The sequence below is a fragment of the Euprymna scolopes genome, chromosome 26 (genome assembly GCF_053919585.1).
Source record: "Euprymna scolopes isolate OS-2025 chromosome 26, ASM5391958v1, whole genome shotgun sequence".
Classification (NCBI taxonomy): Eukaryota; Metazoa; Mollusca; class Cephalopoda; order Sepiida; family Sepiolidae; genus Euprymna; species Euprymna scolopes.
Genome location: NC_136507.1, coordinates 102,730,454 through 102,754,148, shown reverse-complemented (window position 1 = coordinate 102,754,148; position 23,695 = coordinate 102,730,454). Strand labels below are relative to the sequence as shown.

The window sequence follows — 23,695 nt, the reverse complement described above, 5'->3', positions numbered from 1 at the left end:
GATGAAGTTTAAGTTGAGTTTATCTTTAAGATTAAAATAAAAAACAGTAAATCACATTATCAGATGATTGCCAAAGGGAAAAAAGAATTTTCTCTTTTATTCTAGGGATTATTCTATCCAAGATTATTTTACTTATTTTGCCGAGGTCTGATTTGGAAGGACATATTAGTCTGATAAATGGGTTGCTATTGAAATTTTCCTTATGGTTTTAGGGAGTATCTGGGGGTAGCTGGTGTTATGATTTCTGTATAATTAATTATATTCATGGTAGTTAATCCAGTTTTAGCTTCGTCATGGTTGTGTTTAGATATTTTTGTTTTTCTTAAATGTAATTTTTTTCACAAGATTAATTGGTGTATTCTTCTAAATGTTTGTTACGTTTGGGGAATAAAGTTGATTTTAGACCGTAATGATAGAAATATCTACGTTTATACACTCCTGATCAAAACTTTAGACCGTAATGATAGGATTCTAGTCTTTCGGATCGTTTTTTAGTTTCGAAACACTATTTATTGTTGACTATCATTTAGAATGATTCTGATATTGTAATTAGTCTTGAGGCGATTAATCGGAATCGGAATCGAGAATCGGAAAATCGGAGCTTTTTGGGGTATCGGAATCGGTATCGGAATCGGAAAAATTTGCGCCTATTTTCCGATGCCAAAACCGATTCCTTAATTTATCTTTTTTATTTGATTTTGATTTAAGAAATATCTTCCACTGCTTGTAGTAATAATAAAATAATAAATATTTTTTGATTTTAAACTTCCAGCAAGACTAAAATCTCGAGATCACACCCTCACAAGTGTGTTTTTACGCGTGATAAAATATATGCACATTTAATATGTGTTTTTACAGTAATCGGGACAAAATAGCAATTTTATAGTTAAATATTTAGATATTTACAAAGAATCGGAATCGGAATCGGTAATTGTCTTGGAATCAGGAAAAATATTGCAATCGTCACATCACTATTTGTAATGTTTTAGTTTTAAGTCATGGTGGTAGGCTTTCCATTCATATGGAATTATTAATTTCAAGGATAGATTTAATCAGGTAAGAATGTTTTAGCTGAGAGGAAGATGTATTCCTTATTGAACATATCGAGATAAATCACGTAAAACTCAACCTTTAGGTAGTTTATAAATACCAAATGGGTTTAAAGGACATCGATCAATTCCTAATATAGCGACATACACTCCTGATCCAAAATTATAGACCACTTGAAAATAAAAAAAAATAAACTTTTTTAAGAAGAGATTTGAAACACCTCCCACTTAAGGTTACCAATACTACAACCTAAAAAGTTATGGAAAAAAAGCTACATTCCAAACATTTAATTAAAAAATTTAGATTTTTATAAAATAGGGCATTTTACAATTAGACAACATTATAAGATCAGGGTCATAAATTGTTTTTTTTTTTTTTAGTTCAGTTACAGATTAGCAATCATTGCATAAATGTGTCACCATGCTTAAAGTAAGCAAACTTATCGAAGTTGAGCATGCTCGAATTCTAAGTTTTCCATAAACAAGGTTTGTCACAAATTCTAGATTTCTATAAGCAAGGTTTGTCACAAATTCTAGATTTCTATAAGCAAGGTTTGTCACAGCGGGTGATCGTGGCTAAGGTAAATCGCAGCCAAACTGTGATTTGCAACTTTCTAAAGAACAGTGACAATTACGGAAAAGCAAAATCCAATGGTAGCCCCCCCCCCCCCAAAAAAAAAATTCTCCTGCATTGAGTTGGAGAATAAGACGGTTTGTTGTGAAAGCGAGAGACTTTCTTCTAGTCAAATTAAGGCAGTAATAAATGCTGATTGCAATCCAGTTACTATTACACGACACTTACAACAAAAAGGCATGGTAAATAAAAAACGTAAACAAATTCCTCGCCCGATTCCACGTCACAAGGCGGACCGCTTAAGGTTTGATCGTGAATACCAAACGGGGACGTTGAGAAATGGAAGAAACTCCTGTTTTATGATGAGAAAAATTCAATCTAAATTGTCCCGATAGCTTCCAACGATATTGGCATAACGAAAACACATGTCTTCTGAAATTTTCTCCACAGGTCATAATGATGGAGAGCCCCTAATGGTATGGGGTGCCTTTTCTTACAGAGGGACAATAGAGCTCCAGGTTGTGCCAGAAAACGGTTGATTATGTTAGCATGCTACAGAAAGCATCTTTAATGATGGAGGGCCATCGTTTGTGTAGGGATGGATGGTTATTCAAAAAGGATAATGCTGCAATCAACGCTGCAAAATAGACCTCGACTTTTTGCAAGAAAATGGGTTCTATCTCTTGGGATAGCCTGCATGTTCATCGGACTTGAACTCAATTGAAAATGTTTGGGGATAGATGACAAGAGAGATTTATCGAAATGGCAGACAATATTCAACAAAAGAAAAAATAACTTCTTGAAGCCATCTTCAGAAGCTGGAGCAATATCCCCCGCACCTTAATGGATACGCTAATTTCTAGCAACCTCAAATAATTTTGAAGTCATCAAACCAGTAGCGGAAGAACTCATTATTGAATTATGTTGTTGAATTTTTTTATAAACTTTGCGTTAAATTTCGTAGAATTTATTTCCCTAATCTTATAATTTTGATCAAGCGTAATAAAATGCCTCATTTTATAAAAATGTAAATTTCTGAATAAAATGCTTGGAATGTGGCTTCCCCCCCCTAACCTTTTAGGTTATAGTATTAGTAATTTTAAATGGGTGGAGTTTAAAATCCATCCTTAAAAACATTTCTTTTAAGTGGTCTTAAATCTTTGATCAGGAGTGCATCACTTTAATATATCCGCAAACATTTCTTCTAATCATACAAAACACACGATAATTGAAAAAGAAAAATGACTGAAAATAATATTGAGCACTGGGGAAAATTGAAGTGCACGGACCGATTAAAATGAATAATTTAATTAAACAGTCGTTTAAAAACGATTAAAATGTAGAGTAAAAAACAGATAAAAGTTCCCAAACGAGATTAACCGCCTCCACGTACTCCTTTCTGTGAGCACAAGGAAGATTTAAGTATATTAATAGATACAAAGTCCAACATTTTAAAACGATTTCTTGAAATCTGCACTATGTAGGACCTCACACACACGCACACACACGCGCGCGCGCATATATATATATATATATATATATATATATATATATATATATATATATATATATATATATATATATATATATACGTAGATTAGCATCTTCCGCCTTGAAGCTCATGTTTCTTAGAAAATCGCCCATATTTTTATTTGGGCGTAAACAAATAATATTTTTTTATTTGTTTATTATTTTTTTAAACAGTAATCTACGGACATGCATGTTTCGGAGCCATATATATATATATATATATATATATATATATATATATATATATATATATATATAGATATAGATATAGATATAGATATATATAGATATAGATATATATATATATAGAGAGAGAGAGAATAAATTCTAAAAATTTATATTAAAAAATTCATGATGTTGACTATCTTATAATTTATTCCTTTAAATCAGTTGATTTATACAATTCTTTTTTCGTTACGAAACAGATACTGTCAAGAATTGTATAAATCAACTGATTTAAAGGAATAAATTATAAGATGGTCAACATCATGAATTTTGGAATATAAATTTTTGTAATTTATTCTATATATTGCTCTGTGATCACATTGAGCTTCTTATATAATATATTTCTACAGAAATGTATATATATATATATATATATATATATATATATATATATATATATATATATATATATATATATATATATATATAATTGAAAATTTTCTTATACAGTGTCAGTTCCGTTGGACTGGACACGTAGTCAGAATGAGTGATGATAGAATCCCTAAAGCACTTTTGTACAGTCAGCTTCAGTCAGGAAAAAGGCATGTTGGCCGCCAACTGTTGAGGTACAAGGATAAGCTCAAGCACAAACTGACAACAACTAACATCCCAATGTCAACTTTTGACCAAATTGCTTCTGACGGAATACAATGGAGACTGACATGTCGCAATGTCTTAAAAGTCTTCGAATTAGGAAGGGTACAAAAACTCAGAGAATCAATATAAAAAAGGAAAGAATTAGCTGTCAGAGCGAGTGACATTTCATTAAATACATTTTCATGCACGGCTTGTAGTCGCATCTGCAAATCAATGAAAGACAGAGACACCGAAATTGAAATTAGTTTTCTTTTTCTTATCCTTCCATCTTCACACAGGAGGTGCAGTTGGTCAAGGAATCGAGAACGGTCCAGCCGAGGTCATCATCAATGTCGACCGTATCACGTGCCAGCACAAAAAGTGACCAAATGACGGATGAAACAAGCAGCATCAGCGCCCGAAGTGATACCAGCGTCGACAGTTCTGTATTCGACGCTTCTTTCGGTGAGTTTGCAGCCATTTTTTTTATTTTCGCTTAGTTTTACACCTTTGGAACACATTACCACGGTATTGCTTTCCTTGCAGAATACATCATGACCGCATTCAATCCAATGTCAATAAACACTTATCATAAATCGCTCCCATAAGTAATCAAATTTTGTTCATTCGATTAATCATTTTGTTACTTATGCAGAAGAAGGGCCTTGCTGTCGTCCGAATTTTCTAGGCAGTTGACGAAAAACACATGAGGATCCTGAACGAAAGTTTAGTGATTTTTTTTTCCGTTCAAACGTCAGCTTATTGTTTGAATTAAAAAAAAATATTATTTCTGTTATTACAAAGATAAATCCATGAAAACTTAATTGTAAAAACGAGAACAATATTCTTTTTTTTTTTCATTACTAAGGAAATACAATAAATATTTACTGGCCAATTTTTACGAAAATTTAAGTCAATTAAAATTAATAATCAAGAAAAAACACTATTTGTAAGGTAAGTTTCATGAATAAATAGTTTTGCTTGGAATAAACAACTGACAGCAAACAAAAATCATTTTTAATTTTCTGTATGATTTGCTATTTAAAAATCTTTTGTTTGTTTGAGTGGTTGAAATAGTCTTGACGTACTTCATCGCCGATATTTTTGTTTTCTTGTTTATCTATTTATTTATTTTTATCTAGCATTTAGAACTTCAATGTAAGAAAGAACTAGTATACACGATAAACAGGTTTAATGTTTATAAGGCTGTCAGAATGTAATATAAGATTATAGGAATAGAATTATAGGTATAAGATTATAGGAATATGGTTATAGGTATAAGATTATAGGAAATCAGATGATAACAGTAATGGAGAAATAATATGTAACATATTCATATGGTACTATGGCTTCCACGGGGAGAATTACTTGGTTGAGAAACGCTCTAGGAACGCAACCAGCTCTCCCGGGGGGGGGGGATAAACGATATTCACAGATAAGCACATGGAAAGATCAACAAAAACTGGTCGAGATGTCGGTGGCTATTATTTTGGGTTATGCTAAGGACTATTTTTAAGAGTCAATCTTTCGTCTAAAGGCAACATTTATAACACGATCAGCCGGTCACTGACGTGTGACTGGCTTCACATGTTACACGAAATGTCTTAGAAACGGTCTTCTGAGGATGTGAAGATGGGCCAGTCATTAGGGTCTCTAGGAAGAAAAGCATACCAGAGATGTTGGATGTGGGTGTGGCGCCTTCATTCTCCTGGTGGCATTCTGGTTGGAATCTTCTTTCTTCGTCCTCCGGACCGCTTCGTTGTTTAATGGAGACATTTATGGCAGACACAAGAAAACACACAACACGGCACAATTGTAATATATATGAAATACAATTAACTATTTTATCTTACATTATGTATACAATATATATTACAAAAACAATGTACACTTCACATATCCTACAATTATTAAACTAACTAGTCTTAACTAGTGTTGAGGAGGGGAGTGCCCCTCTCATTTACGGAGAGACAGAAATATGCGTGCTTACCCCATGCTGTCCAGATGAAAAAGAGATCGATAGAGGAAACGGAATTCTGGGCTGCATTTCTGTGTATCTCTACGCTTATGACCAAATCATCACCAGGCCATGCTGAAGAGTGTGTTAGCAACCGTAACACTGAGATATAGTGCCACATTCATTTGCTCTTTATTTTCTGACTTACTGTTACATATATAATCAATGCTGTGTTATACGTTTCCAAAGTTTTCCTGATATTTTGAAATTGAGCGCCTACTTGTAGAAAGAGTTTTCATTTCAAATCAACGTGTATATCGCGTATTGGCCTAAAATAGGTTTTATGTAGTCCTCTCTAAGAAAACTTTTATTTACATTCTTAGTTACAACAAGCTTATCTCTTTTTGGTCAAATACAGGAGGCACCATATTATTTTTTATTCCGCCTGAATGGATTAGAGGGAATTACAAATTGCATTAGTAAGATGGCTAGACTTCAGCATTCATGAACTGAAAGTTTCATCTCTCTGTTGCAGACATTGACGATGTGGAACTCTAAGAAAGCAACCTCTGTCATAGACGTGCGTCAGAAGCAGAGATGCGTCATTGAATTCCTGGCAAATCTGCATTGAGAATGATGGTGACTATGTAGAAAAATAAATTTTGGAGCACAAAAGGTCGCTCGTTTTATTGCTACCACTCACGTCTAGGATTGAAACAGTTATCTTCAAATGATGCCCATATGAAACCGCAGAGAGTGGGGGGGGCGTGGTGTAGTAAATAGGGGCGTTAAGTCTCTACAGTTCCATGTGAGCATGAAGATAACGGTCTCAATCCTACCAAAAGTATGTCAGAGGATTAGTTGGCCAAAAATGTGGTGAGACAACAACTATGGAAGGCAGTAATTACTGAGGATACAGTTAAGAGACTCAGCATTCCTATCTGATCGTAGTTAACCACCTGAAGAAGGCCGGAGGAATAGTTGGCCGAAACGTGGTGATATGATGATGAGAATAGCAGTCCGCAAATAAATAAATATATTCTGTTACAAGACTCAGCATTCCTATCTCGTTGCTGTTAACCACCTGAAGAAGGCCACAGGATGAGTTGGCCGAAACGTGGTCAAACAACAACTATGAAGTTGAGGATAACAGTCTGCAAATGAATACACGAGTAAAGTTTTACAAAAAAAAAAAATAACTAATCCCCCCTCTCTCTCTCTCTCTCTCTCTCTCTCTCTCTCTCTCTCTCTCTCTCTCTCTCTCTCTCTCTCTCTCTCTCTCTCGATATACCTATTATATAAAGGGTAAATGTCTTTGTGCGTGTGTGTGTGTGTGTTTGTATGTAAACAAAGACTTAACAAGTTGGTATTTGCTGGATCAGATTAGTGCCGAGTTAATAAAAATTTAGAAAAAAAAAAAATTCTCTGAGACTCAACTGGGCCTGGTTTTGGCAGGAGGGTGTCCAGTGTTATTATGTACAAATTTTGCAAAAAAAAAAAAAAAAAAATGTCAACTAGTTCAATGATGAATCTGTTATATAAAGGAGGAATGTCTATGCGTATGTGTGTATGTGTCCAGCTAGAGGAATGAGCGTGGAAGAAGAAAAGAATGAGCTGTAGAAAGAAAGAGGAAAACGGAAAAGGGGAAAGAAAGACATAGAAGTTTTAATAGAAATGTGTTAAACTTTTGTTGGATAGTTCTGATATATATATATATATATATATATATATATATATATATATATATATATATATATATATATATATATATGTATTACATTATCACCCCAAACAAGGCACATTGACACTTTGATGTAGGGGGATACTATCGGGGACCTAAGCTACAGGGGTACTATGTGGGGAGTTGGGCAGCAAGATATCGGTCCACGTTATACTTGAACTTCTGCATATCAGTAGAGTTGGAGAAGAGGGGACCTGGAAGGGAGTTCCAAAGGCTAGCAGTTCTGGGAAAGAAACTACTGCAGTAGAATTCTCTCTTACATCTAGGGATCTCTACTGTGTAGGGGTGGGATTTTGCTACTTGTTGGGTTTGTCGGAGGTATTCACGTCGAGGGGGTAAAGTGCTTGCAGTTCGTCGGAGCATTCACCATTAAAATATTTGAAGAACAGGAAAAGAGATGCAACATTTCGTCGATGGGACCGAGGCTGAAGCTTAGATGATAGTTCAGGACCTATCAGGTTGGCGACTCTCTTTTGAACCTTGCCCAGGAGCGAGAGACTAGTAGCAGTTGCACCAGCCCAAATATGACAACAATACTCCATACATGGGTGAATGATGAACTTATAGAGGTACAGGATACTTTCGGGCGTTAGTAGCTTCTAGCACGGTAGAGAGAGCCTACCTTCTTCGTGGCGGTCCTGGCAATGCTCTCAATGTAATTCTTCCAATTCATGTTTCCTGTGAACGTTAGGGCGTGGAGTTTAAAAGATGTGCTTTCTGATAAAGAATCTTTGGCCAATGCTATTGGTGGTAGAGAAAGTTTCTTGTAATTATTGAAGGAAACAAGTTTAGTCTTGGCAGCATTGAATGTGACCATCCATTTTTGTCCCCATTCCACTCCAGATTGGAGGTCATCCTCTAGTGTTTCTGCCATTTCCTTAGATATGTGTTCATTTGTTTTCCTGTCGTGTCTGTTATAGAGCGTGGTGTCATCAGCATAGATACCCATCTCAGAGACAATTTTGTCAGGGAGGTCATTTATGAATATTAGGAATAATAGAGGTCCAAGGATAGACCCCTGAGGCACTCCCACATTTATATCATATTATTTAGATGCACGACCGTCGAGAATAACCTGGATTTTTTTCTTATCTAAGAAAGATTTTATTATGTTGAGTATTCGTCCAATGATACCGTATGATCTGATTTTCCTGAGAAGACCTTCATGCCATACCCTGTCAAAAGCCTTAAATATATCTAGAGCTACCGCTCTACTCTCCCCTGCTTTGTCCATGATGTGAATGATATATGCATTCAAAGATTAGAGTTAGGATATCTGCTGTGGAACAGGCTTGCCTAAATCCATATTGTTGGTCGGTCAGAAGTTTAGCTTTTGTAAGGTGATGGACTAGAGCTTGGTTTATTATGAACTCAAATATTTTGGTGAAAAGTGTGAGAAGGCTAATGGGGCGATAATTTGCTGGGTCAGTTCTTTCGACAGAATTCTTTAAAACTGGTATCACAGAAGCAGTTTTCCAGCAGTCAGGAAGGCAAGATTAATTAAGACATTCGTTGTAAAGTTTGGAGATAACTGGAGCTACTTCGGCGGAGCATTTTTTTAATAGCACAGCCGGGATGAGATCAGGTCCACATGCTTTTGAAGTGTCAAGGTTTTTTATGATAGCATGCACCTGAGAAGGGGTGATTTTCAGATTGTCTAGTGTGACGTCTGTCCGTAAAGGAAAGTCAGGGAGGGGTTGGTTAGTAGCGGTCCAGTGTGGAGTTTGAGGCAAACTGACTGGCAAGCATGTTAGCCTTCTCGGTTGCTGTGCAAACAACCTCATGATTGTTGGATAGTGGGAGAATTGTTGATTGTCCATTATTTACTACACTGTTGTAGATTTTCCAGAAATCACAGGTTCCTAATTTCTGTGCTTCGATGCATTTTTTGGTGGTTTCAGTAAATTCTCTCTTAGCTGTTGCTATTTCTTTCTTACAGTTATTCCTAGCTTCTATATACTTCTGTCTGTTTGAACTGGACTTATGTCGATTAAATCTGCGGTACGCATGCTGTCTTTGAGCAATGGCGGCTGCATAAGTAGAAGTAAACCATTGGGGAGGGTTGGTCTTGCTATAAAATTTCTGCGTCGGAACATGTGCTTCAATTGCCGTTTTGAACCATTCAGTGGTCTCAATTGGGGACTGTTCGACAGGAAGAGTAAAGATATTTCCCCATGGGTATCTCTGATGAGATCCCTGATGGCTCCCCAGTCAGCCTTTTTACAATATCTCGTAGTTTTGAGCAATGGCTCTTTAGTTTTGCCTCAAGAGTTTATATATATATATATATATATATATATATATATATATATATATATATATATAGTCATCCACATACAGTACTGTTTCGCTGTTTCACAGCCTCCGTGTATTCGTTTAATAACAAAAATATTAAGAACAGGGAAATACTTTGCTCTATTTTTTATTATTAGTTAATAAGATTAGACCTCCCATTTTTTTTTTTTTTTGCTAATAAAAATTCAACTTGGATTCGTTATTATTCTTTGCTTTATTTATTATTATCGGTTATTCATAAGAACAAGCATATTTTTCTTTGCGCATGAAAATAAATTGCATACGTAATTTATAAAACGGAACGAACACAATTATGCTCATTTTTATTAAATAGATAATGGTTTTTATAGAATGATTATAATTATGACTCCCTCTCCGAGCTAAAACCCCAGGGAGCGTAAGGGAGTGATTAATACAAAAGAAAAAGTTGTCGGAAGTAATATATATATATATATATATATATATATATATATATATATATATATATATATATATATATATATATATATATATAACGATGGTTCGAAATGATTCACCAAGAAGCACAAAGCTTGTGACTTAACATCGGAAATAAGGTGAGTAGTTAGCTGTGAGTGATCGAGTAAGACAAAAATATCCGGTCATAGGATTTCCGATCCTCAAGTCAATATAATTAGATTTGATAAGTTTAAGACAGTTTTCAGTTTGCGATGGTTGACAAAAGTTACTCGGAGCAGGTCGGGGAGAACCTTAGCAGAAGAGATGAACTGATCAATCGACTTACAAAAACGCTATCAACAGACGATTTTTAGGTGTCCTTTATCACAGAGAGACAGAGATAGAGACAGGGAGAGATACACGTTGTATCGGGATTGTGTTTTCTTTTGTGAGTTTGCGTTATTTTATTATTTATTTTTGTAAATCAGTGGTCACGCCATCAGCGATCGCCAAGACGACACGACCAGAAAAGAAGATGATACAAAGGAAAACCACATCATACAACAACGAAGGGTCGACGATTCTCAGGAGAGAGCATAGTTCTACATAATAAGCCATTTCTAAATAGTTCCTCGCGTGATTTTGCAGGAATCCATTAGAGTTAATATTAACAAATAATTGATAACAAACCAAATTGACAAGCGATTTAAAATTATGTGTCTTCCGGTACTTTTGTTTGCATACTGAAGATCTCACACAGAATAGAAGGTTTAAAACCGTCTAAAAATAAATGCAACCATTAAAAAATGACGGCAATGAGAACGTATTTGGTACAATATTTATATGAAAATGTTTACATGAAAATATTTTCCAAGATGGATGACCAGCAGCTACTCTTCTGTCGACTCATTAAGAGACATTCATTGTTGGCCCTTGCACATATGAAGATGAATGTATTAGCGTTAGCAGATCAGGATTCGGAAGCTGGTCACACCTGTGTGATGACGTCATTGCTGATTTTCTCCGCTTCTTCATCCTTTACTGCACCACCCTTTCCATTTTCTTTTTCTCTTTTGTCCCCCCCTCTCTCTCTCTCTCTCTCTCTCTCTCTCTCTCTCTCTCTCTCTCTTTCACACACAGAAGGCACGTGCATGTGTACGTGTGCGCATGTGTACGTGTGCGCATGTATACTTGCACCCAGGATTCTCCTTTCTTTTTCTTTTATTCTCAGTTTTGCAGCGAAAAAAATAAAATACAACATTTGACAAAATATGAATATTCGATATAAATTTTTAAAGCTCATGCAAATCTTTTTTCAACAGCCCAAATTGAAAAGCCTATATTCGAAACCTCGGATGTCGTGCTAGTTTGTAAGGCCAAAAGTGAGCTGAAGGTGTTCTCTTATATAATGGCGATAGAGTGTCAGTCAATTCATTATGGTCCCCAAACTCGGTTGGGGATTTTTATCCTTGGCCATCAAAATCAACAGAGATTAGACCATTCATTCTGGTCCCAGTTGATTTTGCGGTGGGATGTTAGTTCTGTGAACTTCTAAGAGATCCACCTTCCCAGGCTTTACAATATCTCTTTGAGAAGCGGTTAATTTATTGCTAATCGCCTAAGGCGCCCTTTCTGACCCTAGTCTCACTGGGAGAGAACTATATACCAATAGTAATATTAATCTTGTCATGAGTGGATGTTAATTTTGCAATGCCTCGATGTCTGCATCCGCGGCGGACACCCATAAACAGGAAAGGCAATGTTTGACTTATTTCGACTTTAACTTGAAATGGAAAATTACAGGCCTTAAAAATAAGAATAAAAACGGTAATATGGCGTCTAGGTCTGATAGCAAGAATGCACAGAGATTCGCAAGTAAGTTATGAAAATATATATGGTAATTAAGCTACACAGAATATTCCGCGTTTCATTCTCGCCTGACGAATTCTTACGAGAATGAAACGCGAAATGTGTAGCTTAATTGCCATATATATCTTCATAACTTACTACCTAGCTCTACCTATGTATTGAGCACTGTTGAAGTAAATATTGAAAATTTACGCATAAAATTATATCTTTGCATATTATTATACGTGATTAAATGAAGTAGTCACACACACACGAACACACACACACATACACACGCACACACACACACACACGCACACACACATATATATATATATAAAGAATTAAAGAACGACAAAATCAAAATATATATTAATGCATATAGATTTAATCGTTTATTCAAAATGGAGATTATATCAATTAGGTGTGTAGAATGTGTGACTCTTTATACCAAGGTATTTGGAAGCCTAATGCTTCTCATCAGAAGAGAAGATATTAGGTACCATATTAGAGATGCGACGTCTAGCGATAACTACATTAGGAGCGAAATAATGGGGCGTGAGAAGAAAGAGTAATAAATTGAAAGTGTGAAGAGAGGGCGATAGAAGAACTACAGTAATTAATGCGATAAAAGAATGAAAATTGTTTATATTGCATATCAATATATCAGCAAAACGGCGACTTTAAATCTCGCGCATGCGCATGGTTGTAAAGCGTTTATTTGCGGAAATAGTGTCTAATGGTTTGTATTATTTGGATTCTTCAAACTATTGTTCTCATTTTGGATTTTATTCTCACAGTTCTTCGGCTGATGTAACGTCCGACTATATTTAGGTTCATCTTGTCAGACTTAAAAATTGTTTGTTTTTTTTTTAACTAGGGAATCTGGATGGAATTTCGAATGAAACACTAATTGTAATTGTATCCTTAGAATCACCCGAACTGAGGATTGAACCTTCACACCACGGAAGACTGCTTCTTAGAACTGATTATTATTCAGCACCTTATCTGTTAAGCCACAGGCTATTCTACATTATTTTTGTATTATCAATCCTCTTCTCTGAAAATATATGACCATGTTGTTGTCTGCAGGGAAGCACATCTGTGGTATGGTCATTTCGTACAGATAGTATTATTAAATTCTACGGAGTGGTCATTTATTAATTCAAATTTAGACACGTGTATCTAATCAGTTTAAGATCAGCCTACTTGCCCCACCCCCACCCCACGAGGGAAGAGTTAAACACAAACTCGGTATTTAATAGTGAGAAAAAATAACAACCTAAAAGAAGCACTCTTGATTGGGAAAAAAAAAAGAATAAAATTGCCTCAGTCTTGAAAGATTTCTCTTTTATTGATCGAGGATAAAAAAAAAAATAAATGTAGTACCAGAACAGATAATACACTTTGCACCTGTCTAAAAGTCCAAAGTAACATTGGCCTTGTTGACCTGTGTGATTGTTTTGCTTCAAGTTCAACTCTCAGAATTGCCTCTACGGAAATTAAGCGATAAGAAATTGAAAATATTTTGCCAGCGTCCGGACGTGCCCGGCGTGTTTTCTTCCGTCCTTGCTCGTTTATTTAGCTACCATATAATGTGGAGCGTTAAATTGTTGGAAACTGTTTTTATCTAATATTAGTTGATTGTTTTTCGTTCGTATTCCTTTTCACCGAACAGTGGAAGGACGTGATGCAATCGACGTAAAATGAACACTAGAGAGAAAATAGAAGGAAGCAAGCAAAAACACGGCCATAGTTGAAATCAAATAGGCAATAAGATCGAGGACTTGGAATGAAAGAAGATGGTGGCGGTACTTGATGGCGCGGGAGATTATGAGATGAAAAACTAGAAGAGAGAAAGGTCGGTGATGGTGAAGATATAAAAATGTGTCGTAGCTAACGTCGTCATCGGACGATCGAAAAAATCACATTCTCAAAGGAATAATCGTGTATTTTCTCCCCGCCTAACACGATGGAGCCGGTTTTAAAAACAAAAACCAATAATACATTAAACGTATTGACAACACGAAGTTAAGGGAAGTTCCAAAAGTGCTTACGCCATTATGCTCCGCTATGTTTGTTCAGCGCTCGAGGTTAACGGAAAATAACGATAACACAGTCGTTCGACATCTGCATGCGACAGTCATTCAAATTGAATCCGAAGCTTCAGCCCAAAGCAGTCAGAGAACAAAGAGTTTTTTTTTTTTTACGATTTTTCAATGTGATTCCTTTTTGAAATCAATTTATTTCATTTAGTGAGGGTCAAGCACTTAATCTCCTCACTATAAGAAGTTGCGTTTCAGTCCTTCGATAACTCTTCCACGTTTCATATCTTAAAATCAAGTTGGCGACAAGATGAAACACATTTGACATAGTTTTGTATATGACTATAAAGATCTGACCCGTTGAGTCATCTATTCAGATCGGGTTAGATTGTTTGAATTGGGAAAAGGTTAATTTGTGAAATCAGTTAAATATAAAAATAAAACAACAAAAAACCCAAAATAGTCACTTTCTGCTCACTATACCTCCTCTCTTTCTCTTTCTCTCTCTCTCTCTCTCTCTCTCTCTCTTTTGTTTCTTTCACTAAAATATTTTAAATGTATAAAAAAAACTACATTTCAAATTAGTCACTTTCTGCTCGCTGTATTCCCCTTCCTCTTTTCTTTGAATTTCAAATGCAGGTGTGTTTTGTTTTCGTCATCAAAACTTGGACGTTGCAGGATGACGAAATAATAGATGGTGTTTCGCCAATGTTTGTGCGTGTAAATGGAAAGATATTGCAGAGATTAACACTAATAAAGTTATAAATGTATTATATTTTTTACTAGAATATCTTGTCCTTTTCTTTTCCATGTTTAAGCTTAACCATATTACTTTTCATGCTCGCATTTTTCTATTGTAATATATATATATATATATATATGTGTGTGTGTGTATGTGTGTGTGTGTGTGTGTGTGTGTGTACTAGAAGCATTACTAATAAAAACAAAAAAAAACAACTACCAATAAAAAAAATGGTAGTAACATCCTGAAATGTTTGTAAAGTTATTAAAATAATTAACCAATGAAATAAATATACACGCTATTAATAAATAAATATATATATATATATACATATATATATATATATATATATATATATATATATATAGTTATCCACATGCAGTACTGTTTCGCTGTATCACAGCTCATTCAGTGTGGCTAGACCAGAAACTATCTCAAGCCAAAATTGAACCTCAACCGTCCAGGCGACAGTCAGTATATATATATATATATATATATATATATATATATATATATATATATATATATATATATATATATTGCATACAAGATTATTTTTTTTTAATCTTTTTATTTATTTATTTTATTCAGGTACGATTCGACCAGACTTGTACCCAAGAAAGGACACTGTTTTGCAGCAATCTTCCGAAGAGAGAAGTTGCGGTAAACTTCACATTCGGCTGAAATATGATTTCAGAACTTCAGACCTCGTCACTCATCTCATTGAAGGCAAGTCACATTGTTTAAAGTTTAAATAAAGAAAAGAAAGAGGCTTTTCAAATAATTGTAATCTTAACCGTTTATGACTTGAATTATGATGTAGACGATTAAAAAAATATTGTTAATTTTAGTCAGTTTAAAGGGCAATGATGCTATGATTGTCTTCAAACTGAAAACCTATGAAGTTCAATAGTTAAACTACCACTGAGAAATTTGACATCTACCCAGATACTGAATTAATACGTGCAAGCCGTGTTTCCCACTTTATTTATGCCGTTATATTCATTTATTTACGACTGAACGACTTAGTTCAACCATTTCAGTAAGGGTTCAATTTTAGTTAGTTGTAAGGCTAATGATACCATGATTTTAAGACTTTTTTTTTTTCACTGAAACAATCTTTCATTTTGAAGTTCAATAGTTAAGCTGAGAATGTTTTGCATTTCATAAACTTTATTTAATTATTATATATGAAAAAGGTCTGTTTATGACAATAAACGAAATCCTCCACTCCCTTAGACAGATGGCGACATACTGAATATAAGCAACGGACAGTTGCAATCTGAGGGTATCTGGTATCTACCCATATACTGAACAGGGCGTGTTTGAATTAATTCCCACATTATTTATGCCGTTATATTCATTTATTTATGACTGAACGAATTAGTTTGTTTTTTTTCAGGTCATAAAATGTTAAATAATAATTAATGTGTCCGTCTCGTAACAAAATGACGTCATGCATGTGAACTGCTTATCAATTTGCCGACACGTTTTAGAATTATACCAGGAAAATTATAAATGTGGAGTAACAGATTCAGCTTCAATATTAGATTTTTTTAATCTGGAAAAACCAGTTATATATATATATATATATATATATATATATATATATATATATATATATATATATATATATATATATAAAGCTGGATGTGTGTGTGTGTGTGTGTGTGTGTGTGTGTGTGTGATCAGGAATAGGCTCCTATATGGTTGACTATTTTAAAAAACTGATTACATATAATGATAGAAGATGTATCGAGACACAGGAATGGGTATGTTTGATCTGGCAGAACGGTGGTTCATTAAAATTGTGAGGTCTGCGTTCGCGCCTGGTCCACAAAGTATGGAAATAAAAAATGTAAAAATTAAAAAAAAACGTTTACAAGTGTTTTTGATATAGATGGAGGTCAGGCACGAACGCAGACCACACAATTTTATTATGCCATCCCTATTCAAGTTAAAACATACTTATCAAGGTATTCTTATGAATACCTTGATAAGTATGTTTTAACTTGAATAGGGATGGCATAATAAAATTGTGTGGTCTGCGTTCGTGCCTGACCTCCATAGAATGGAAATAGGCACAAACTTTAATAAAGACTTTTCATATCTATCTGCGTCAGTATACTTTGATAATTATGTTTCAGTTTGAAGAAATATGGTATAATAAAATTATGAGGTGTTCGTTCGCACCTGACCTCCATAGAATGGAAATATGTTACAAAGTTTAACAAGGTTTTTTAATATGGATCCACAGATTATTGTGATAAGTGTTTCAGTGTGAACAGGTATGGTATAATAAATTATGGGGTTTATCTATTTTATTTTTACTTTCCTCATATTTTGCTTTGGTTTTGATACCCCCAAATTCAACCCAAATTTACGACCCTTCCTTTTCATAACCTATCATACTTTCATAAATCAGAGTCCATTTTCTGTAGGCTGTTTTTGAACCCAGTCAACGACGGGTAATTTTGCTAGTATATATATATATATATATATATATATATATATATATATATATATATATATATATATATATATATATATATATATATATATATAAAAGTGCTCCACCTGATGCCCAGAATGTGTCTCAGGAATTTCTGGTGCTCTCTCTCCATGACTTTTATGTGTCTACCATAAGTTGTACAGGCCTCAGAAGCGTAAAGCAGGGATGGTAAATACAAGATTGATAGATACTGATCTTTGTATGAATAGTTATACCCCTGTCAGACCATACTCGCTTCTCTAAACCACCAAAAGCCTTAATGGCGCGCTGTATCCTATAGGTAACCTCAGCATCCAGGGTTTCATCTCTGGCGAGAGTACTACCCAAATACACAAATATGTCAACCACGGCAAGTCTCTGGTTGTTGACAAAAATATTTGGTTCCACATACAAACTACCGGATGGAGGTGTGAACATGACCTTAGTCTTCTTAAGACTAATAGTAAGCCCAAAAGACGCACTGGCCCCCGAAAACAGATCCATGATACCTTGCATATCCCTCTCACCATGGGCCACGAGATCGGCGTCATCTGCATAAAGCAATTCACGAACCAGATCTCCATTAGTAATAAAAGTAATATTATAGTTTTGATTTAAGGCAGGCAGATACCAAATCTCCATTAAAAATAAAACTAATATCATTGTTTTGGCTTCAGACAGACAGATACCAAATCTCCATTAATAATAGAGGTAATATTATAGTTTTGACTTTAGACGGACAGATACGAAATCTCCATTTCTAATAGGTTTCGTTTTTTTTAATATTAATGTTATTACTGCAATGATTGTAATAGGCTAATTATTATTCTTTGTAATCATGCAAGCCAATAAAAAGAGTTTGTTGGCAATAATAGAAACCGTTTGCTGCAGTTTATGCCATGTTGTCTCGCAAAGTGTGTTGTCGGTTGACACGAGCGGCATAAGAAGCTTATCTCGATTATTAACAACACCAGATTTAAAGATCCCAATTCGAACTGTCCAGATTCGCGCAGCTGAAAGCAAGCCACTTCAACAATTACGTGGCAACTAATTCTATAATGTGCCTATTAATCTCCATAACTATGGCAACGGGTGAATTGAAACCAAGCTGATCGCTCTGCACTGACCCAGGATCTCATAAATTTAGACATGGAAATAAAAAAGATGCGCATTTGAAAAAAATCATAATTTTCGACTGTTCAAAAATAAATAAATAAAATAAATAAAATAAATAAATAAATAAATAAATAAAAATAAATAAATAAATAAAAAAAAATAAATAAAGCAACTCAAATTGAAATCATCCTGTGTTTAATTTCCATAACGTTTTCAATCTCACTTTGTTGTTGCATCATATATAAAATGAAAAGAAACTGGAATCTAAGGAAGATCTCCATCATTCCAGTAATTATGGGAGTATTTGGGCTCAGTAAAAGAATTTCCAAAACTATTCGACGAGTACACCCGGTGAACCAAATGCAAGAGACATACAAACAATTGCACTTAAAGAGAAGGTTAGAATCTTTAAAAAAATCTTCTCAGTTGGAGTGTCAAAAAAAGCAGAGGGATCTCTGGCGTCTCGTAGGATGCCCCATCCTCAACAAAAACAAAAGGTTAAGAAAACTGGGGAAAAGAGAGACAAATAAAAGTTTAAATATATATATTTAAAAATAGCAAAGAAACAATTTTTAATCCGTGTATAAAAAGACTAAAAAAAATGTAACCCATAGGATCATCCATTGAGCTTGAGTTAAATTGTTTGTATCAGCAACACGTGACTTTCTGAACCAGTTTAATTTGGAGGAAAAGGGAGAATAGGAGAAAATATCAAATTAGTCTCTTTCTGTTCGTTATATCCTCGTTACCTCCCCCGTCCTTCTCACCCCTCCCCGCTAAGGGTTAAGTAGCATTACAATTTATAGCGATATTTCCATTCTGTTAATCTCGAATTTTATTGTTGGTTTTATTATTCTTGATGGTTAACAGTCCGCCATCAATTGGTGTTTGACTTAAGACTAAAAAGACCTGGTGTTTGGAATGCAATTCGCTGACAAATGAAACGGGCAATTGAGGGACTGTAAATTTTATTTAAATTTTTTATTTTTGTTAAACTTGCTCCTATTTACTTGCCTTCACACGAGAGCAGAGTTTGACACAAAGTCAGTTTTTAATATGAGGAGAATCCAGCTCTCCAAAAAGAAGCACTCTGGAAAACATAAAAATTGTCTCAGTAATGAATGATTTCTTCTCCACTGACTGAGGACAGACAAGGTGAAGTGTTGTAGCAGAACAGATACTCCACTTTATTCCTAACAAAAAGGCCAAGTACGCAGGGAGCTATGCTGTCGTGCTCGGGGATGGTGGGAAGCAGATTCCATTTCACAATTCTCGACAGCATGAAAGGATCGGAACAAGCGAGGCCTCATCTGTGGATTTCGGGATCGATCATCGAATTTACTAATTTATCTTAAAAAAAAAAAAACCAAATCGATAAACATGCCTTTTTTTATTGAAAGGTCACCGACAAAATTTCAGATGAATAAGTTTAACCTAATTTTTTTTATGTTTTTGTTGTTTTACGAACAACTATAGCTTTTATATGTTTTATTCTGGACTAGCAGGGCTATCCGGCGTTGTCGGGAACATGAATAACAGTATAGATGAGTTCTTTTCTCTCTCTCTCTCTCTCTCTCTCTCTCTCTCTCTCTCTCTCTCTCTCTCTCTCTCTCTCTCTCTCTGGCAACGAATTCGATTTTATTATTAAAAAAGATAGAGGGAAGCAAGCAAAGGCTGTAAAAAAAAAAGCAGAAAAAGACGCATGTTTTTATGCTCACTTATAACCAAATAATAATTATAAGTATACAGTGTACACATCCCAATAAAAAAATGCCACTTATGGAATCATTAATCCTTTATGGCCTGAATTATGATGTAGATGACTGAAAAAATATTTATTATTCATTTTAGATGGCCGCATACTGAATATAAGCAATGGACAGTTGAACTCTCGCGGTATCTGGCATTTACCCAGACACTGAACTAATACGTACAAGGCGTGTTTGAATCCATTCCCACTTTATTTATGCTTTTATATTCATTTATTTACGACTGAACGAATTAGTTTAATCAGGTCATAATATATATAATGCTCATCTCAAAAATGAATTCCAATTAAGGAATAATAATATATATACCAATCGGTACGGACACGACTATGGAAGATCAGATAATAAATAAACGTGAATTTATAAGATCAAAGAATCCAACCTTGATCGCCCTTCGGGGCCCGTGGCGCAGTTGATAGAAACGTTGAATCTCTACAGTTCCAGATGAACATTGTCTGAAGATAGCGGTTTCAATCCCACCCAAAGCGTGCCAGAGGTTTACTTGGCCAAAATGTGGTGAGACGACAACAACTACGGATGGCAGTGATGGCTGAGAATGCAGTTAGGAGATTCAAAGTTTCTATCCGTCGCGGTATCCACCTGACGAAGGCCAGAGGAGTAGTTGGCCGAAACGTTGTGAATAAACAAACCAATAAAAGATGAAAAACAACAACTAATAAAGATGAGAATAATAGTCCGAAATAAAAATAAATTAATATAATGCTCACCTCAAAAATGAATTCCAATTAAGGAATAATATGTATAGGTCATAAAGGGTTAATAACATTCACATTCCTTTCTGCAATACAACCATATTTGCTACAATTACATTTCAGACTGTTCCTGATTTGACCATCGAGTTTTGGTCATGAACCTCCAACAGTCCATGTTTTATCACCTTTCAAATATAAGCACTCCTGAATATTACGTGTAAAAACGTCTATAATTCTAATACCTTCTTTTCTTAGTTCATTTTTGACTTGGTTTGCGCTTCCCTTCTTCAATCGAGCAATAGTCTGGGGGATATTTTCCCACGGATAAAAAAAAAAAAAAAACTTCTGGACGTTTAAGATTTGATGAGTGTGAAGCCCATTATTCATAATAATACCTCCTACAGATGAAACGATTACCAAAGTGTCCCAAAGTTTTGTTCGATCGTTGTTTGATAATAAGCACACTTGGGTCTGTATAAAATTATCGATAACTGTAAAACACCCCTCTCTAGCCATCGTCCTGATGGCTCACTACAGTTAAGGAATAGGTTAGGAGTGTTTCCATAGCCATTACCTTTGGAATAAAGCAGCTGAATAAAGGTGAGTTCCCTTTACTGTGCTGGAAAATTTCTCACATTAGAGAGTGTCCTGTATCTCTACAAAGCTACCATTCATCCATGCATGGAGTACTGCTGCCACATATGGGCTGCCATCAGCCCCCCCCCCCCTCTTAGACATGGCCCCAAAAAAGAATCACGCTCTATCCGATCTTATAGGTCTTGTACTATCAACCAAACTCTAACCCATGTCCCTTCACCGAAATATTGCGTTCTTGTATTTGTTTTACAAATACTTTAATGGAATGTGCTACTGATGAACTCGAAGCCCTTGTATCCCCTCGACGTAAATAGGCCGATTAATCCAACAAGCATCAAAATCCCACCCTTCAATTGTCTCTAACTGCCAGAAAGCTTTCTTTCCTCAAACTTACAGACTTTAGAATTCCCTTCTTAGCATATGCTTCCTTGATTGTACTAACATGCAGAAGTCTAAATGCAATATGGGCAGACATCTCGCCCATCTTCCCACATAATATACACAGATATTAATTCGGTAAGTGTAAAGCACATTTAGAATCAGAACTCCTACTGGTGAGACGATCACCAAAGTGGCTCCCATATCAATGAACGCTGACAAAAAGAAACAAAGACTATTGGATATTCAGGATTGAAACTTGGTGGAAAAATCAGATATAAACTGCAGTTTATTTGTATGAAATATAGTTGAGGTGCAAATAGTTTTGGATTTTGTTCACGATTTCATTGGTGTGGCATTTTAGGAGGTACTTTGTATTATGACTTTTGGCATGTTCGATTCTGTTGCTATTGGTTTCCCTCAATACAAAATTCACAAAAAGAATCAACTGCAAGGGTCTTCCCTTGATCCAGAAAGCCACCAGAGTCTCGGCCATTATTGAGATGCATTTTCCTCTGTTAGCTGAGGTGGGCGATTCGCATGATCCTTTGTAGTTCTGGCTTTTGATGAAAGGGTGTTAGTAAATTGCCAATTACCTGATGTACCCATATCGGAGAATGTCGACGGGGCTGTTCAGGCATATTTTGCTGGCTAGAATGTTTTTTTAATCCCACTTTCCCGACCATGTCACATCTTCCAGTTATGGGAGATAAAAACATTCTCGCAGAAAAGACCATATGAATATAGCCAAACCTCCTAGTTAACGTGGTGCCATAGACTCGGAAATATTCGAACACAATTCTCTGAATCGTCAGTCCTTACACCGATATATACTGCAACACGGCCATAATTGGGACCCTAACAGGTACTACCACTCCGAGTCAGAATGGACCTGGGAGCAATGGCAATTAAAGGGTGACTCCACACTCTCCAAAGCCCGCAAGCTGGGGCCTCACCATAGGATATAGTTTAAGTTCATATCCAGGACCAAAATCACATAGTATTCACGACCCATGACTATGACTGACCAACACTTGTTTTTATGAGGATTGGTGCGCCTTCTTCGAGTAATATTACTTAAAGTAACAACACGAAGCTGGATACTCCACCAGACTAGATGAATTCTCGTCCTGGAATACAGCAAGATCAAGAGACCATAAGAAAGATATAGTGTAAGATATTTAAATGATCAATTGGGTAGAGGGAATTAATGTTCTCAACTTTTTCGCTAATAATATTTGCGAGCTAAAGGAAGACTTTAATGGAATATTCAAATATCTATGTGTCTCATGTAGAGATCAAGTGTTAGCCCATAGGAACGAGTCCCTTGATTTCTGGAACTTCGAATGAACAAAAATGAAGCAGTGATAGCTATTTGTAGGAATCACCATCCTCGATGTTCTAGCGCGTCTCCATAACTATCATTCAATGTCCATCGTGACGTCATGCGCAAGGTTCAAAGTCGTGATAACAAAAACAAAAGTAATGTGCGCATGTTTCCAGGTGATTACATTGGGACATTGAAAATACACTTATATATATATGTAAGCATATTCGATGCTCATTTGTGGAATTAGTAAATCGGTTACGAAACTTTTGATAACCCATTTCGAACTAACGGTCACTATATTT

General features: G+C 35.3%; 1 protein-coding gene across 1 annotated transcript in view; it reads left to right on the top strand.

The window, feature by feature from the left end:
* LOC145248315 (synaptotagmin-6-like) overlaps positions 1-23,695 on the top strand; it is a 237,355-nt gene that overhangs the window by 153,696 nt on the left and 59,964 nt on the right. Inside the window, exons 3-4 of the mRNA XM_080110224.1 lie at positions 4,254-4,419; positions 15,591-15,728. Coding sequence (XP_079966350.1) covers positions 4,254-4,419; positions 15,591-15,728 — 304 coding nt within the window. The remainder of the gene's footprint in view (positions 1-4,253; positions 4,420-15,590; positions 15,729-23,695) is intronic.